The sequence below is a fragment of the Hippocampus guttulatus genome, chromosome 23, assembly GCF_054856545.1.
Source record: "Hippocampus guttulatus isolate MCC_2025c chromosome 23, RoL_Hgut_1.0, whole genome shotgun sequence".
Lineage (NCBI taxonomy): Eukaryota > Metazoa > Chordata > Actinopteri > Syngnathiformes > Syngnathidae > Hippocampus > Hippocampus guttulatus.
The window spans coordinates 4,536,494-4,555,303 of record NC_141283.1 but is presented as its reverse complement, the minus strand read 5'-3'; the positions used below and the strand labels follow the sequence as shown (position 1 = coordinate 4,555,303).

At 44.6% G+C, this 18,810-nt stretch overlaps 2 protein-coding genes across 2 annotated transcripts in view; one reads left to right on the top strand and one right to left on the bottom strand.

Moving 5' to 3' along the window:
- Positions 1-817: 817 nt before the first annotated feature.
- Positions 818-8,468, top strand: LOC147185824 (N-lysine methyltransferase SMYD2-B-like). Its single transcript, XM_086104269.1, has 12 exons — positions 818-1,048; positions 2,915-2,978; positions 3,383-3,493; positions 3,575-3,635; positions 4,059-4,183; positions 4,353-4,420; positions 4,870-4,972; positions 5,284-5,394; positions 6,715-6,835; positions 6,923-7,097; positions 7,283-7,391; positions 7,476-8,468. Exons 1-12 carry the CDS (start codon positions 819-821, stop codon positions 7,554-7,556), a joined length of 1,359 nt encoding a protein of 452 aa, XP_085960395.1. The 5' UTR covers position 818; the 3' UTR covers positions 7,557-8,468.
- Positions 8,469-8,484: 16 nt separating this feature from the next.
- LOC147185823 (tyrosine-protein phosphatase non-receptor type 14-like) overlaps positions 8,485-18,810 on the bottom strand; it is a 34,249-nt gene continuing 23,923 nt past the window's right edge. Inside the window, exons 12-20 of the mRNA XM_086104268.1 lie at positions 17,901-17,979; positions 17,330-17,796; positions 16,006-17,256; positions 14,886-15,026; positions 13,886-14,104; positions 11,040-11,168; positions 10,705-10,939; positions 10,444-10,607; positions 8,485-9,904 (exon numbers count right to left, since the gene is read on the bottom strand). Of these exons, the coding sequence (XP_085960394.1) occupies positions 9,776-9,904; positions 10,444-10,607; positions 10,705-10,939; positions 11,040-11,168; positions 13,886-14,104; positions 14,886-15,026; positions 16,006-17,256; positions 17,330-17,796; positions 17,901-17,979 (2,814 nt within the window). The 3' untranslated portion in view covers positions 8,485-9,775. The remainder of the gene's footprint in view (positions 9,905-10,443; positions 10,608-10,704; positions 10,940-11,039; positions 11,169-13,885; positions 14,105-14,885; positions 15,027-16,005; positions 17,257-17,329; positions 17,797-17,900; positions 17,980-18,810) is intronic.

Genomic DNA, 18,810 nt, shown 5'->3' with positions numbered 1-18,810 from the left:
CCACTTATACTGTACTCTATATTTTTGTTTTATTTTCACATTTTTTAATTGAGCAATTATTTTTATTGGTTATTTTACGGGTTTATTTAATTGATTCTTTCTGCCACTTCATTTGCTGTTTTCGTTTCAAAGAAATATTTATGCTGATAATTTCATTTGGTTTCAGTTCAACTGAGTTGTTTTTGTTTTCATTTATTGTTCTCTACCACGTATTCGTATTTTATCATCTTAAACGGTGTATTTATAATTGACTGATTCACCACCAGGTGGCATTCGTCGCCTATAAACATTCATTATTCAAGCCGTTTATGTATCTATCTTAACGCAATAGTCCTCGCTGGACTTCATGAGGCATGCTTTCGAAAGGAAATTAGATTTAAATTGTAAAAAAAAATTGTTGTTTTTTATTTGTAATTCATTACATTTTGACCATAATTTTTAAAATGAGTACACAGTAAGGAATAAACAGTTGGAATAGTGACAATACTGTATATACTATTTGTACTAATAGTATTCTATAATTTAATCAGATTTTCATTGATTTAATTGGGTGTAGTACAGACGTTCGGCACAGGGGGCGCTGTTTCACTCGTTTGATCCCTATCAAGTGGATTAAAAACACGATGACGATTCAATTGGTTGCACCGTAAGCATTCTTATTTATAATGTCACAACTCACCCAAAAAGTCATTCCAGCCATTTCCCCTTAAATGAAGTGAGTGTTACAAATTTTGTGTGGGGGTACGGATGGGGGCCCAAGCAGAAGGAGGTCTCCAAATCTTTTAATAGTAAACGTAGGTTCCGCCCACTTGACCGTTATGATGGTCTTCTTCATCTCCATTGAAGCAGGAGGACCAAGAGGAAGAAGTGGAATACTTGTCAGGATGACTGCCGACGGCATAGAGAGGTTTCAAAGCCCGGACAAGGGGCGAGGCCTACGGGTAACCAGAGCCTTCCACGTCGGGGAGATTCTCTTCTCCTGCCCGCCATACAGCTATGTCCTCTCGGCCCAAGAGAGGGGGGCCTACTGCGAGTTCTGCTTCAACAGGTACACATGGATCTCTCTCTCTCTCTCTCTCTCTCTCTCACCCCCCTCCCTCTGGGACCCTCATGGCATGCATACAGCATATGAGTCCAATTTTATATTGTATTGGTGTTGAAATCGAATTTTTTTCAATGTACTAATTATTCAAACAGATTATTTTTTTATTGTATTGGTGTGCTGGTGGTTTAAAATACTTTAGATATAGTCCCATTGTTTTACGATATTTGGTTTTTTACATTTTTAATGAGTCATTTGAGATGATTTTAATTGGTTTTGTTGACTTGAATATTTTTTTATTTATTGAATATATATAAAATTAGCATAACTTCATATTTTCCATTTAATTTGTGTGATTTTGCTTTGGTTTTTAGATTTTTTTTTGTATTTAATGAATGCACATGATATGAATTTTCTTTGCTTTTAAACTTGATGTAATTGCTTCATTTAAAAGTATTTCTGAACATTTTTCTTTCGAATTATTCTTAAACTGTTGCTCAACTTTGAATCGGTATATTCATTCGGCACTTCCTAATGTCATTTAATCATTGCTAATTCAATCCTTCATTTCATTTGTTTTATTTATTTTGATTATTTGAGTTATTTTAGGCAACAACGCAACACTGTAGTCCATCTTTGTAAAGACGGCGCCACGATATTCGCGATCGTCAGTGTCGGTGCACCACAAAGACAGCCGTTTCAAATATTTGGCTTATCTTATGTAGCCACATGCTAGCAAAATCCCCTTTGGGCTAATGTCATCAAAATGTGCACACCCCCGTACTTCATTTTCTATTCCCGCGGGCCCAGCTGTCACGTTTGGGTGCCGACGGCTCATACCGACAGCAAAGGAAGACTTGGGATGCGTATCCTCCTAAGTGTCAATTCATTAGGTGGGATTGAAGCGCAGCTGGCGTTCTCCAAGCTTACAGCGTCTTGGATTTGCACTGTCATATTTCTCTTTGGCCGACTTTACGCTTTCGGGCATCTGGCCCTCCATAAGGTCAACACTATTAATACCGCGGAATGTTTTCAAGCCGGCTGTTGCTATCAGTTGCCACTGCTACTTCTCGTCACTGAGTAATTGAGGAAGTGGGGGATGGGACGTAAAAATGTCCACATCAGATATACGATTAGATTGAAATAGGTTAGCGAACTCAAGTGCAAAATCCATCCATCCATTTTCCGAACCGCTTTATCCTCACAAGGGTCGCGGGTTGTGATGGAGCCCATCCCAGCCGTTTTAGGCAGTAGGCGGGGGACACCCTGAACCGGTTGCCAGCCAATCGCAGGGCATAAACAGACGTACAACCATCCGCGCTGAATGTTCAATCAGCCTGCCATGCATGTTTTGGCAATGTGGGAGGAAACCAAAGTACCCAGAGAAAACCCACGCAGGCCCTGGGCGAACATGCAAACTCCACACAGGGAGGCCAGAGCCGGGATCGAACCCACAACCTCTGCACTGTGAGGTCGACAGGCTCCCCACTTGTCCACCGGGCCATCCAAACGCAAAATATCGTCTCAATATGTTCGATGCTCACGAGTCTAATCATGGGATTCTGATCACTACATTTATCTCCGCCGACAGACAATTTATCCGCCGCCAACTTTGCCATAATTGTTGTCCGAATGCCTTCGGGCTCACGTTCCAAACCTCACTGCTCACCTGCTCTCTGGGTTTGGTCATGTGACGTTCGCAATGCGAGCCCGAAGGCATTTTGATGTCAATTTCAGTCGACAGCAGAGGGTGCTACAGGACATTAAAATTCCGACTTGGTTAAAATCTGTAAAAGCCCGTAAGAGGTAGTAAGTTATAGTATCGCTGTCGAGGAGAATTGATTTTGACAATTTTATGGATACGATTTTTAGGAAGGAGAGCCTGGCGAGATGTGGCAAATGCAAGAAAGCCTACTACTGCAATGTCACGTGTCAGGTAAGGAACAAAAATCCTGTGGTCACTATGCATGTTTGCTTTAGGTTTCAAATTAAAGTGTTGCCTTGAGATACAAACGATTTCGAGATACAAGCCGTGTTTGAACCGATTTTTTTTTTTTTTTTTGCAAGCCGCGTTTTTACCAGTCTTTTGCTTTGACTTGCAAACCAAAATCTGAGATGTGAACTTAATTCACAACAAATACCAGTTTGCCAGAGAATTAACAATTTTTCCTCCCCAGAAACGTTTACTCTTAAACTAAACATAAAACTAAGAGAACGACATTGTGTATTAAAAACCAGAGAATTTTTTCTTCTATTAGTTTTGTGCTAATGCCGACCACTCCACCAAAAAAAAAAAAAGAATTACCGTTCCTAATTTGAGTTTTGGTGCTGCGAGCGCAGAAGGGCGACTGGGCGGTGCACAAGCTGGAATGCTCGGCGATGGTGGCCTTCGGGGAGAAATGGTGCCCGTCGGAAAGCAGTCGCCTGGTGGCCCGAATCCTGGCCACCAAGGTGAGGAAGGAAGCCAGCCCGGCCGGGTTCCAAGCTCCCGGTCGTGTTTGAGCTGAAACCATGTCGCGTGCGTCCCTGCAGAAAACACAGAAAGAAAGAAGTGCGTCCGAGAAGATCTTACTCGTTGCAGACATGCAGTCGCGTGAGTCTGACGCTGCACAATACAAGACAAGTCTGCTTCAAAGGTCCATTTTCGTACCTTTGGCTATGGAAAAAAAACAACTCAACCTCATTTGTAATCCAAATTTAAACATTTGAATTCTTATCTTGAAACCCTAATCTGAAACCCAAACCAAATCTTGGAACCCTAAACCAGGTTGAAAACAAAAAAACTAACAAAACCTTACACCCCCCAAAAATGAAAAAAAAAACCCCCCACAATAGCTCTATATTAGCTTGAAACCCAAACAAATGGGTTAAAATCCCACTCTCGAACCTTAACATCGATGTGACCCCTGTCTCGAAACCTTAATTGCGTTGAATTGAAGTGAATTTGATGATGTAACATGGCATCAGATAGATGGGTCAGCAGTTGCTCTTCAACTTGGGCGTCTTCCTGTCGTAGACGTGGACGACGTGGACAAGGAGAAACGAGACAACATCCAGGCGGACGCAGCTGGCCTACATCGCTTTTACTCCAAACATATGGACTTTCCCGACTCCAAAGAACTGCTTTCGCTATTCTCACAGGTAAAAACATTTTTAAAAAAAATTAAAAAAAATAGAGCCCATGATGCTTTTATGCATTCGGGTCGTGTTTTTTTTTCTTTTTATTGGATTTGATTGGATTAAACTTTATTGTCAAAAGTACTGTATGTGAAACATACAGCACAGATGAAATGTCTTCCCTTATCCACAGGTATCCTGTAATGGCTTCACTATTGAGGATGAAGAACTGTCCCACATAGGCACCGCAGTCTACCCAGAGTAAGACGAAAGTTAGTCACCACTCGAACTAAGTATTTCATGCTAAGCTAATTAGCATACCGTTAGCCACAATTTTTTTTGTTTTGTTATTTTATAACATGGACCTTCCAGATCAAAGGAGCATTCTAGTGTGCTTTTTTTCATCGGAAGTTGGTCCGACTTCCCATGTTCCTCGAATGCAGCATAAGATAACAGGAGCGGACTATGTTTCAAATGATAGTAAAAGTGAAATCCTGGGTTTGTTTGTTTGTTAGCTTGCAGGCTACTTCAGTAAGTTAGCGTACAGTACTGTTGAAAATGAATCAGTGGACCAACATAGGATGAGTTAACATAAAATAATGGGGGGGGGGGGGGGTTCTGTTGGGGGCGGGGTGGCAGAATATGAAATGGGAAAAAAAAGAAAACAAAAGAGTAGCCTGTGTTGTCATGTGGTTGTATTTGTTGTGCAGCGTAGCGCTGATCAACCACAGTTGTGTTCCGAGCGTGATTGTGACGTTCAAGGGCCCGAATGCTGAGGTGCGGGCCGTCAAGGACATGAAGGCCGGAGACGAAGTGAGAGACACAGACACACACACACACACATTACTTGGACTTCACTGTACAACACAAAAAGACAACTTTTTTATTTTTTAGAAATAGACCTTAGCTACTGAATTATTAATTAAATGATTTTTTTCATTTTTAATCATACGAAAAAAATGTAGAAACTACAGTAATAAAAAGCACAAAAATTATTAGTCAATGACTATTTTAATTTTAATTCAATACAACCAATAATACAAATAAAATAATAAAATCCAGTTTTATGCCAAAAGAAAAAAACTCAAACTTCGAATTACTTAGTGTGTGCTTTCCACTTGTAGGTGTTGATCAGTTACATCGACCTGCTCTACCCGACAGACGACCGCAATGGCAGGCTCAGGGAGTCCTACTACTTCAATTGTGACTGTGCGGAGTGTCACACCAGGTCCAAAGTGAGAACACATGCATGGCACACACGGGGAAAAAAAGCACACAGACACACAGGAATTTTTTTTTACAAAAACAAAATTCACATTCATAATCAAAAACAGACACACACACAAAATACCAACCCTATGCACACACAAACACATATGGAATACCGCCTAGACGGAAGCCTCTTCAACATCAGACGGCTCCAGGCTCACACAAAGACAAAAATCTGTCAGATCTGTGAGCTTCAGTATGCTGATGACTGCACTATATTAGCTCACAGTTCAAACTCTATGCAGCACGCCCTCGACACCATTTCCAATCTGTACCAATCCTTTGGTCTTCAGATCAACATTAAAAAAACTGAGGTCATGTTCCAACTCGCTACCCCAACCTCCACATCCCCCAGCTTTCACATTAATGGCACTCCACTAAACGTAGTGGACCATTTCACCTACCTTGGCTCCACTTTATCTTCAAACTGTTCCCTTGACACTGAAGTCCACACCCGTATTAATAAAGCATCATCATCCTTTGGTCGCCTACGCAGCAGGGTCTTTGAAAACCGAAACCTGAAGACCTGTACCAAGATTGCTGTGTACAACGCAGTGTGTCTCTCCACTCTGCTCTACGGGTCAGAGTCATGGACTCCATATCGCCGGCACATTACTACCTTGGAAGCCTTCCACATCCGCTGCCTGCAAAAGATCCTTGGCCTGTCCTGGGAAGATCGAATTCCCCATACAGACATCCTCGAAAGCACCAATTCCATCTGCATGGAAGCGGCCGTGGCGAAAAAACATCTTCGGTGGATTGGACACACCATTCGCATGCCAGACAACCGCCTGCCCCGCCAGGTCCTCTATGGCCAACTGAGAGGTGCAAAGCGTTCTGCTGGGGGCCAAAAGCGGCGCCTCAAGGACTACAGCAGGGACCTCCTAAAGCGAGCCAACATCAACCCCACGCAGCTTGAAACACTTGCACTCAACAGACCAACCTGGCAGATCACTTGTGCTACTGCAATCTCTGAAATACACAAAATTAACCAAGCCAGACGAACCGAGAAACGCATTCAACGACACCAGCGGGCAGCTGGTACCCCCCTGGTATCCGGTTTCCCTTGCTCCATCTGTGGTCGAGTCTGCGGCTCAAGAATCGGTCTCTATGCCCACGAGAAGTGGCACCAGCGACAGAGTTGCTGACCCCCCTCCCCCCCCCCCCACCCCCACCCCCCTACCCATCCTCCCCTCCCTTGGAGCAAGTGTCATCATCAGACATGATGGACAGCTAGAAAAAAAAAAAGTGTGTGTGTGTGTGTGTGTGTGTGTGTGTGTGTGCAGGACAAGCTGAAGCTAAAAGTGCGCGAGCGTGTCAAGCCAGTGGAGGCTGAGGCGGTGACCGCCATGTTGCGCTACGCCCGCAAAACCATCAGGGACTTCCGCGAACTGAAACGTCTCAAAAATATCCTTTTTCTTTTTTTTTGCCCAAACAGTGTTCGTTCTGGAGATTCAATGAAATCTGTCCCTTGTCTCCTTAACTCTGTGGCACCCCCTAGCGAGCTTCTGGAGATTTGCGAGCAGAGCCTGGAGGAGATGGGCGGCGTGCTGGACGCGGCCAACGTCTACATGCTGCACGTCAACTACCAGGCGATGGGTGTGTGTGTCTACCAGGGAGACCTCCACGGTGCCGTGCACTATGGAGAGAAGCTACTTCAACCCTTCAGGTGTCTTGTCTTATTTGTACTTTGTCCAGCGAGGAGAAAGAAACAAACGTCTCAAACAAATTGCAAGCACAGTAATACAAAGTATAATGTTTACAAATATGTTACAAAAATGTATGTGGGATGTGATGTGTCCGTTAAGCACATGCTACATCATAACGTACCGTATGTACGTACGCACGTTGCAGCCAGCTGTATCCGGCCTACTCGCTGAACGTCTCGTCTTTGTACCTGAAGCTCTCCCGACTCTACTGGGCCTTGGACAAACGTTCGGCTGGCATCAACGCGCTCAAGAAGGTGCAGTGATTTTTGTTTTTGTTTGTACTGGAGCAATTATTCATTTGCGTGAAAGTGTTCAAAGTCGAAACGTGTGTTTGGCAGGCTATGAGCATCATGGAAGTGACCCACGGGAAAGATCATCCCTACGTTCGAAAGCTGCGCAAACAACTCAAGGAAACTTAAAAGGAATAAATTGCTACCTTGACTTTAGAGTTGGATCTGTCCCGTGACTAAGCTCGTACGGCGGAGCTTTCAGAGATACGGAGCCGTTGTACGGCTGATTATTTTGGTTTACGATAGAAGTTCTGTGTGGCAGTAGCGAACTCAAATCTCCACCCCAGTTTGATAGATTGTGTGCATTTTTTCTTTATTGTCATTGCGGCTGCTACATTGCTAGACATGCTAAACATGGCTTGTTCATTTTGGAAAGTTGTCAAACAAAAATTCAGACTTTTTAAAAAAAATTGTTAAATCATTTTTTTCTTAAAAGGAGTGCTGAACAATTTACGAAACGACCCGGTCAGGTGACGACGGGTTTGACACGACGCTGAAGTTGGCTCCTGTTCATTCACTTTGCATTTTACCTGAAAAGAACGCAATTGTGCTTTCCTTCCAATAGATGGCAGTGTTTCCCCACAGTAGTGCATGAATGAAGACGCTTGTTTTTCCCACTTCTCAACGTTCCCCCCTTTGGCACAAAAGTAAAATGACGCTGGGGTTTCCACCAGTTTCACACAACCAGCCTTAAATGAGACCCATTGTGAAAAATCTGATTGGTAAAAAAAAGGAATACATTTTGTTTGAAATGTCCTTCATAGCTATTTTAACTGGAGTGGCTACGCTCGCTTCGAGTGAAGTAAATTGCTTGCACGTGTGCGTGCGTGACGCGTGCACGGAAAAAAGACAAGTTGCGAACTAATAATTTAAAATGTAATTAGAGGCATCAGATTTCAAAAGATCATTTTAATAATATTCTTCAGTTTTAACATTGGCCTATATGAGGAAAAAGTGTTTCTGTTGAGTTGTAATGCGTTTTAAAATGATGTTTATCTACACGTTGCCAAGTCAAGTGAGTCCCCTCCACACATAAAATACTTAGTTGACACCCTAATACAGAAAATAAGACTTTATTGCATTACAAGCAAGTACACGTTTTCGGGGAAGGACGAGAAGAAAGCAGTGAAAACACATATACAAAACATATGTACACGCACCAAGACGAAAGGGGGATTAAATAGGAACAAACAGTGGAATGCCACGTGACAAACGAGTGCAATGAAATACTTGAAAGAGCAGGAAGCTTATACGGACAAGGATTGATATATTTATGTTTATATATACATTCAAATATATATTTAAGAAAAACGCATGCATAGTTCAACAGGTTGCGGTATTTTTGATAGTACCAAGTCATGAACGATTAACAAATTTTCACACAATACACGTGTCTGTACAAATAAAAATGTTATTTTATAAACATGTTGAAGGATAAATACTGACTCCAGAGATTTCAACTAGGATAGGTGTGGAGCTCTCCATTTAAGGCACAATGTTATGCTATTTACAGTGTGTGTGTGTGTGTGTGGGGGGGGGGGGGTTTAATGGACTCCTTGTACTTTTGGGAGGTTTCTTACCAATTGTTGAATTGTTTACACCAATAGCCCACCAAAAACAAATGAAAATTTAGAGGAACTGCTATGATGCTCATGATTTATCATACGAAAAATACTCACAGAGCTTCACCTTTTTCCATATTTACCCTTTGGATAGTCTGCTGGTGTTTTTTTACAAGACATTTATTTTTCACTTTTCAGGGACTTGAATAGATTTGAAACATTTTCAAAATAACATTGGTCCTGTTTGCTATTGAGTATTGTATGTAGTACGGAATTTTGAGGGGGGAGAAAATTTCATTTCTTCCGCTTTGGACAAGGGCTGCATGCAAAAAGACAAAAGTTGCAAAAAGGGAAGCGCTGTGAATATTTTGTAGATGCACTGTATTTGTTCAGAAATTGAGTGGACATATTGAAATGTAATGTGGGTGAGCACAATGTTGAGACAGTTAAATAAATATAAAAGGAACAAGAAAAACATTTGTTACAATGTTAAAGTTAATATTTGATGTGGGGGGTTTTTTTTTTGGTCACACAACTGCTGTTCAAACATTATTATTTATCGATACATAGTGACCTGAGGGGAGGGGTTATTTACATAACTCCAGATGAGGGAGGCATAATATCACTTTGCGTTGATAGGTTTCAGTTAGAATTAGGCAAGCAGTGATTTGGCGCCATCTTGTGGCATATTAATTGTACACAGGGTCCAAACCGTTTTACAGTTTGAAAATGAGAAAATGAATCAAATGTAAAAAGGTGGGTGAGGATGTGTATTCTGCCGACACTTCAGATGAGGCGAGAGTTCTTGAGGAACTGGATGAGGACCTGGTAGACAAACTTATACTGCGAGATGGTCTGGACCATCAGCATCCTCTGCTGCCTCAAGCCCGAAAGCATGGTGGGGATCTCCACGGGCTAAACACGACGACGACAACAACAACAAGCGGCGATTGCGATCAGTTGCAATAAGAAGCATCAAATAAACGTAAGGACACATACGGTAAATTAAAATATTTCCACCATCTGCTCCCCAAAAATTGAATTACTTATTTTACTTATTTTTCTGTTAATATACCAGTGCGGAAGATGGTCAGTGGTTGGATACCACACAGATGCTATCCACTAGCTTGATTATGGTGTTTCGTATTGTTAGCATTAAGCTAAACAGACCCTCCCTGATCGCCGATGCTGGAGCTATTTGGGTTGTTTTAAATACACAACTTGCAATCGGCTTTGTTTTATTGCGACAAAATAACCCAAAAATGATGACCTATGACACACCTTTTTTCCCAGGCCCTCGAAATGAACATTTGGGTTTCAGTGTACATATTATACATAAATTAGCGACAGGTCAAAATGATACTGGCCTGGAAAAAAAATATGTTGCTATTTCTCTTATATAGTTATAAATATGTTTCAGATTTTTTTGTTTTTGTTTTAATGAAAGTACCAACCTCATTGTGCTCCAGGCAGCTAATCATTAACTCGGTGAGAATAACGACGCCGGTGCGACCCACTCCTGCACTGCAGTGCACCACCACTGGTGGGTTTAGGCTCTTGGAGGTGTCCAGCATAGAGTTGGTGTGCCTCCTCACCGACTGGATCTCCTCCAGGTAGGCTGAGAAGATAGATATGATAACAAATAATAATTTTAAAAATTTGATGAATTTCACCAAAAAAAAAGAAAGATAACAAAATGGAATGTGGTCACCCACAGAGGAAGCCCTGGACATATTCTGGGCAGCCTTGCTCAGGCCAGTCGGTGTACTGCAGGTGCCACACGGTTCTCTCCTGGCCCGATAGCAGGTGTTTGACCTTCAGACCTGTTGTGGCGTAGCAGCCCGAGTCGGTGCGGAACTTGGTGGTCACCTTGAACTTGCCGTGTGTGGCCGAGTTGTGCTTGGACCCCAGCTTGGGCCAGTAGCGGTGACTCTTGGAGCGCCCGCCCTCCTGGAAACAGGCGCAAAGGGGCGGCGGTCAGACATAACAGCACGCACGTCCGCCAGACACTCGCATGCGTGTGTGTGTGTGTGTGTGTGTGTGTATATACCTCTTCGGCTGTAACCATGGCGATGACGTTGACGCCCTGTTCCCACACCATCTGCCAGAAATCGCCGCAGGTGTTGGCCAGTGGGCCCTGGGTGCTGATGTAGTGCCACTCCTCCCCTCGGATGGTCACCTGCCCACAAAAAGAAAAAAATCATTAATTTCACACAAATTTAACACCACAAAATACTGAAGAGTTCAAAGCAAACATAAGAAATCAGCATTTGGCTGCGATGGCTGCAAGGAAATTGAATTCTGCACCCAGCCTGCACATTTGTGAACTGGACTAAATAAAAAAATGTGGAAAATGATCCCCCCCCCCCCAAAAAAAAAACCTCACCACTTTTAACCTGTGTAACAGCATACCTGCACCTGGAAAAACCAACGCGTGACTGCAAAAATTATTCCAAACCATAATGAAAGGCTTTTTTTGTTCATGCGCGCTCGCTGCTTTAAACAACACGGTAAGAGGGTTACGCAGGGTCGTGACCGGCGCCGATCACACCAAACGCAAACTCGCGCGCGATGTGTCAAGCGAGGTGGGCAAGACTGAGCGGCTCAGATGGACTTAAGAGGGTTTTAGTATTTGCGAGCGCATTCCTGGCGAATTCCTGCGAGCGCTTTGGAGCTGAAAGGGGTTGCCGCCTTTCATCTTTTCTTTGCTCAAAGGCCAGCACAAGAAAGACAAAGCGAGAGAAACACGAGCGTGTTGTGAGGCCTTCATGTCCGCCGTGTGATGTGGTCGTCACACAAGTCCCCGTTTGAGACGCGGAAGGTGATGAATGAAGAGCGACAGCAAGAGACTGGAGGGCGTCATTGAAGATGTTTGAAAAGAGCAATACGAGCACGGCTTGATACCGACTCGGCTCCATTTTTTTTAATGTCAGGTACTACATGTGCGCTGCGGAGGAGAACAGTTTGTGCCACGAAATGGTGGGAAAGTGGAATTATGTCGAATGTCAAACGAGAAATGAACCTCTAAGGATATTTTAGAAAGATCGGCTCCAGCTCACCCAGACACAAACCCCAGTGAGTGAAATCTATGGATTGATATTATTACCAGGCTTCGTGTATTTTTCTCATGTATATTGAAACATATACAACAGATTGATTTATGAGTGTTTGTGCGAGAAAGGAAAATGTCTCAAGGTCTTACTAGAATGAAGGTGACATTTTATTTATTTGTGTAGGTACTTATTTAGGTAGAAGTAAATTTGTACACGTCATTTTATTAAATTGACAAAGATTTTTGGGGGGAAGAAATTTCAGTTTTTGGCTAACATGAAGATTACACTAATATTTAGATACTTTTTTTAATAAATCAAATTTTTATTTTGTATTTATTTTTATCAAAATGATTTTTCTTATTTAAAAAAAAATCCAGATTTATTTTAATTAATGTCATTAAATTATTTCAATAAGTCATGTCAAGTCAACAGTATTTATAGAGCACTTTCAAACAGCCATCGCTGCATACAAAGTGCTGTACATGGAGCAATTTAACATGCACAATAAACAGTAAGACAAATCGGTAATAAAGGCGGTAGAAAGCACCAAACAGTAAAACCAAGAACAAATCTAAGTCATGCTGAGTCGAATGCCAAAGAATACAAGTGAGTTTTGAAGATGGGCAGCGAGGAGGTAATAAGTATAACATATCAAATGTTTTATTCACTAACTTTCACAATTTAAAAACATTTAAAATGACGTGTTTTTTTCTTTGAGGAGGACAGCTATTTGTACTTTTTAATCGCAATTAAAAAGTAACTGTAGTTCAACAGATTTTATAAATGTTATTTTTCATCTTCAAAATAAAATAATGCCCAAAAGCACTTCCTAAGACGTAGAATGAACACCTGCGAAAGACGCATTCGTCGGGGAAGAGCCGACTTGTGTCCGCCTGACCGTTAGTGATGGGACGGGCGACACTGGTGCGTCAGCACAATGCCGAGAGCTCGGTGCGTGTATTGCTTTAAAAAAGAATCACGTGACCAATACAGGAACTGAATTGTTTAAATGTGCTGCGCCAAAGTGTGTTTATAAGGACACAAACTGCATCAACATGTTGTGGATTTGTTGGCCGGAGTTTTGCGAAATTATGGATCATTCTAAGAAGTTTTCCCCAGTGTGGAATAATTTTGATCTTGGTAAATCTTTTTCTCCTTTGAGCATTGTTTACTGTTATATACAATTTTTTTTAAGGTGGCGCATTGCACCCACTTTATCAGTTTATCAAGTGAATGACCTGTAATACATGTGATAGGCAGTTAAAGAGTTGCTTTGTTCATTTTATCTTATAATTGCGAGATCCTCCATAATTGAAGTCCAACGCTGCCTGTCAGAAGCAAACACACCCAGAAACCAAGACCCTTTACAATATTGGAAATGGAAGCAGAAAACATATCCACATCTGCATCAACTTTCATTTAAAACTCTCTGTTCACTATTGTCATCTGAACCATGTGAAAGAGTATTTTCTGAGGCTGGGGAGCTGGTGTCTAAGAGGAGAAATCGCCTTGAAGCAAAGACACTCCAAAAAATGTTGTTCCTCAATACAATTTCAGAAACTAATCACTTTTTTGTCTTTTATTTCACATGATTTAACAAAAATATTCTACATAAATTAAACGTCTGCATTGTAACTCAAATGTGCTATATTTTACATACCAACTCAGTTTAGCATGTACACAAACAAGGAATTTCTGTACCGGCAATGATTTTATAACTACTGCAAGGGTCACTATTGGGTGACCAACACAGTGTCAGCACAGTGCTGACACAGTTTGTGAAGTGGGTTAATACACTCCTTGAGGTATCATCGTCCCATCACTACTGACCATAATCACCCACCTTGATATGGGAGGCGTTGATGTAGCCCGTGTTGTTTTCCTTGTTGGGCACCAACTCAACTCGGTTCTCCTCGTACGGAACCACGTCGCGGAAGCGGTTGCGCTCGGCGTTCTCGGGGAGCGTGGCCGTGGTGAGCGGGCCGTCCGCCCTCTTTTTGGGCACCTGCTCGTACTCGGTGAAGACGCGCTCCTCCTCCAGCTTCAGCTCCAATGTTTTACACTGGCCGGGGTCAAGAGAAAGAACAGTTAATAACGTGGACTGTGAACTAGCTTCATGCTAACCGCTTCATGCTAACCCGCTTCAAGCGAACCTGAACTCAACTTACTGCTGCTACTTTGCCCACACTGAACAGCAACACATTCAACAGTGGCTTCGCTGTAATACACACGTGTATTTGGGACTTGTTCCTCTTTTTTATTTATTTTTTTCTGCCGATGTCCATCACTGAGGCCAGCTCGCATTCTTAGCATACCGGCGAGACCCCGCAGGCGATAAAGCGCCGGCGTGCCACGCGTTCCGCAGCCTACTTAGGGCTTGTCGCTCTGAGCTTAGCATCAGTGCGGACAAAGGCCTCCTGTCAATGGTCCTCACGTTGACGCCATTCAGTTTAATGATATTACTTTTGTATACCGGTACTCAATTCAGACATTTATAGGACACACAGTATTTATGTATTATATACAGTGCATTTGTATGGCAGGGTTCGATTTGTATTCAATCACACAGCTAGATTTGTGAGTTAAATACAAGACAGACAATTATTGCTTTCTCTGAAATGTTTGGGTACTAAGATTGCACTTGAAATGGAAGTTTTTTTAGTTACGCAAATGAGCCTTTGTGGAAATAAATTCTGCTTGTTTTTCATTTATACTGTCTGAGTAAAACTTCAATATGTTTCTGATAATTGTTGCGTTCCACTGCCATAAAATTACTTTCATGAACACTAAAACCGGGATTTGAAAGACTCCAAATGAAGAAACAAGAGCTGAGGGGGTCTTACCCGCTCGTCGGTGGCAGTCTTGGCGCCGTCGTCCGACGGACACTCAGGAACGGGCATGCGGGCCACGTAGAGGCCGTTGAGGGCGGCCATCATCAGCGGCCGCTTCATTGAGTCCACGGACATCTTCTGTCTCTCCAACGTCTTCAAGAAAGAGGAGAAGCCTACCGTCATGCTCGCGCGTACGGGAAACATAACGTTAACTCGCTTCCAAACGTCTTTGCCTCTGACACACATTGCCCAGTTGGGGCCCTCCTGCCTTCTGCGAAACAGGATTACCTTTGCTAATCTCTGACGCTATTAAACCCTGCAGGAGGGCTCCAATCTTGCCTCATCTCAATTTCGGGACACTCAAATAACAAGCATTCAAGGTGACCTCCGGCTTTGCATGTTCATTTGACTTGGTGGGCAGTATGACCGGATTCAGCGCAACAAAACGAATGAGACCTTGAAGATGAGAAGACAGACGACCCCCCCCCCCCCCACGCCGCACCTCACCAAGCATAATCTGGGGGAATTGAGGAGGCTTTACCGAGCCTGGCGGGCTCAAAGTGTAGTGCTTCCCTCTTAGGTGCTGAACGGCAGATTATTGCTAATCAGGAGCTGGGGTGCTACAAGTTAATAAACAACATTTTTGGAGGGGGGTGGGGGGGGGGGTTAACCAACGGCGGCCTGGTGGTCGACTGGTTAGCACGTCGGCCTCAGAGTGCCGAGATGCAGGGTTTGATTCCGGCTACGGCCTTCCCGTGTGGAGTTTGCATGTTCTCCCCGTCCCTGCGTGGGTTTTCTCCGGGTACTCCGGTTTCCTCCCACATTTCAAAAACATGCACGGCAGGTTAATGCAACACTTTAAATTGTCGCTAAGTGTCAGTGTGAGCGCGTATGGTTGTTCATCTATGTGTGCCCTGTGATTGGCTGGCAACCGGTTCAGGGTGTACACCGCCTACTTCCTGCAGACAGCTGGGATAGGCTGCAGCACGCCCCGTGACCCTTGTGAGGATAAGCTGGTCAGACAAGGGATGGATGGACATACGACTGTGTTATCGTGCCTCAAAGAATGTGTAAGATTCCGACTTTTCACCCCGACAAAACCGCTGAAATGATTGAGCAGGGAAGGTCTCACCCTTTGCGCTATCTCCCTCTCCACGATGCTGTCCTCCAAGGAGAACATCTCTGACACGGGCCTCTCCTTAACCGGCTCCTTCCTCACCCTCTCTTTCACACTGGTCAGGTCCGGTTCGGAAATAGATGGCCCCAAGACGTTGCCGTTGACGCCGCCCTGGTCCCCTCGTGTCAGAGTCCCGCTACCCCCGCTCCCGGGTTGGCCGTCCGCGGGATTCCATCCTTGGGGTTGGAGGGTATCCGTCGGCACCTGGGTGCCGTGTGGCGGTGAATTGTGGTTGTGGTGGTGCGTATGGTTGTGAATGGAAATGTTGCTGGAGGGTCTGGGAGGACCCGGGTACTCCGGAGGGGGCTTGTTGGGCAGCTTGGCCAAGGCGGCCTGCAACTGGGCGCTGATGCTAATGTCCTCATTGAGACCCGGGATTTGGACGTCCAGCTCTGGCCTCTCTTCCTCCTCTTCCTCCTCATCTTCGTCCTCCTCCTCCTCGCTCTCGCTGCTGTGGATGAGCATGGTGGCGTTGGAGAGAGTCTTTTGATGCTGGTAAGCCACAGGGGGTGCCGCTGGGGGTTCCTTCTGTGAGGGCATCGGGATGGGCAAGTCTTTGGATTGCGAGGGAGGGGGCGGTGGGGAATGACGCTGGGGCGCTTGGGCCACCGGCTGAGGGGGCATCACGTGCTCCCGCAGCGTATTCCTTCGATGAAGAGGAGCGTTCATGCCCTTCATCACCATGCCCTCCATCCCGCCGCCTCTCATGCTGCTGATCACCTCCATGCTGTGCCTCTTACCCAGGGTGGAGCGGTGCTTGGCCACGGTGGTGGTGAGCGGCTCGCTGACCTCCTGCAGGGACTGGTGCACCACCGCCGAGCTGTCCGGTTGGAAGGTCTTGACGGACAGCTGCACCATGCGGGTCACCAGCTCCGGGCTGCTGCCCCCGATACAGCGCAGGCGGTGGCTCGCCAGGTCCGGCGTGCTTGTGGCGGGCCTGAATGCCGTGGAGGGATACGGCGGCGGAGGTCGCGATATGTGGTTCCTCATGATGTGAGCCGTAGCGGCGTAGCCGCCGGCGTTGCTCCCTTGTTGTTTTGTATTAGCCAGCTCGGGTGTGCTAACCGTGTGAGAGATTGAGCTTCCCGCGCCGCCGCCTCCGCCGCTTCCTCCACCTCCGTTGATGCAAGGCGAATGACAAGCGCCCTGACTACTAGCTGGTCCTCCCTGAAGTGGGCCATGAGACACTGGCTTGCTGTAGCTGATCTACAAAGCAGACAATGTGTGAGGAATAATTAGCATGATCAGTGTCTTCGCATGAAATCGTAGATTTGCTCACCTGTGTGTAGGGTCCGGGACTGGGTCCCAGGCCATGATAAGGGCCCCTCTCCCTCATTTCAGGCTGGCTATAAACCAGAGCCTCCGGTTGGCGATAGGCGCAGGCGTTACTAATGTTCAAACTGCGCAGCGACTGGCTGTGGAGGTCGTGATGAGCGTGCAGCATGCGCCGCTTCTGCCGCATCACGGCGTCGTACTCGGGCGTAGGCCGGTAGGACGGCGCGATGATGGCGCTGTGCCGGTGGCTGGGGATGTAATCCGGGCGCATCAGCTCGCTGCCCGGGATGCTGAGGTTGGAGGACATCGGCGAGGGCGGCACGAAGGTTTGCGAGTGGTTGAGGGAGCTCAGGCTGGGGCTGCTGTACATGCTTCCGTTGGGCAGGGTGCCGTTGCGGAAGGGGAAGTCCACCTGGCAGTGGTCCAGGCTGCTCTCGGACTTGTAGTAGGGGTCGTCGTGGAAGATGCTGTCTAGATGGCGGAAGGGACGGGAGGACAGAGTCACATAAAAAGCAACCTTTATGAATAATATTTAGACAGTGGTGTGGGTGAGGGTGCGTGTGTGCGTGGAGTACCTTGAGAGCTCTTTGTGTCTTGGTAATGTTCTCCATATTGGGAATGCATTGTCTGGAAGTTACAGGACTGCGGCCGCGGCTGCAAAAAAAAGCACATGTTAGAATTGGCGGATGTGTCACAGAAGACGAACAGCGATATTTCTTAGTTGTAAACCTGTCAATAAATGATCATTTTGACATTAAAAACCCTTTCTCCGTAATAGGTTTAAGTGTTCAACAGGCAAAAAATATGAGGTGTGTTTTGGAACATGGGTTTTTTTTTTCATTTAAAAAATGTTTTCTCATTCTTATTGATCATTAACTCATTCACTCCCAAAGACGTTTTTAAACGTCTTTTCAGACTTGGTCTGGAATTGGCTAGTACTGAATGAGTTAACCTGTGCTTTGGGTGAAACCAAACCATAATCTCCTGGGTAGAAACATTATTTATTTTTATTTTTTTGTGTTGAAAGAAGAGACTCTTCTCTCCCTTTTGGTAGGTTTGATGCTTACTTTTCATGAAACACAATAACTCACCTGTGAGTCACAGTCAAAACGCTCGAAAACGGCTGTCGGTGAACAAGTTCCAATATATTCCATTAAATCATTCACTCCCAAAGACGTTTTGAAACGTCTTTTCAGACTTGGTCTAGAATTGACTGGTACTGAATGAGTTAATGGTCCGTCTTGATTAAGATATATTAAGATGTGAGAAGTGAGACGAGACTAAAAATAGTTGCCCTCAGTCGGATGACTATTCAGTTCTCTGCCATTATACACACATTGTTAAATTAGCCACACCGGATGTATTTTTTTTCGAGACTTATTTATCCGAGTTGGAATTGGTTCAATGCATCATTTACAACCTATTTGTGTCCAGCGTCGAAAACAAGCAGCGCTTGTGATTCTGCACACAGACACTTGAGAGTAT

Bases quoted from the DNA above. Each gene is read 5' to 3' on its own strand.
- LOC147185824 (XM_086104269.1), top strand. From the start codon at position 819: ATGATGGTCTTCTTCATCTCCATTGAAGCAGGAGGACCAAGAGGAAGA. The intron at 4,973-5,283 runs GTGAGAGACACA...TTCCACTTGTAG, and splicing joins ACATGAAGGCCGGAGACGAA to GTGTTGATCAGTTACATCGA. The intron at 7,392-7,475 runs GTGCAGTGATTT...TGTGTTTGGCAG, and splicing joins GCATCAACGCGCTCAAGAAG to GCTATGAGCATCATGGAAGT.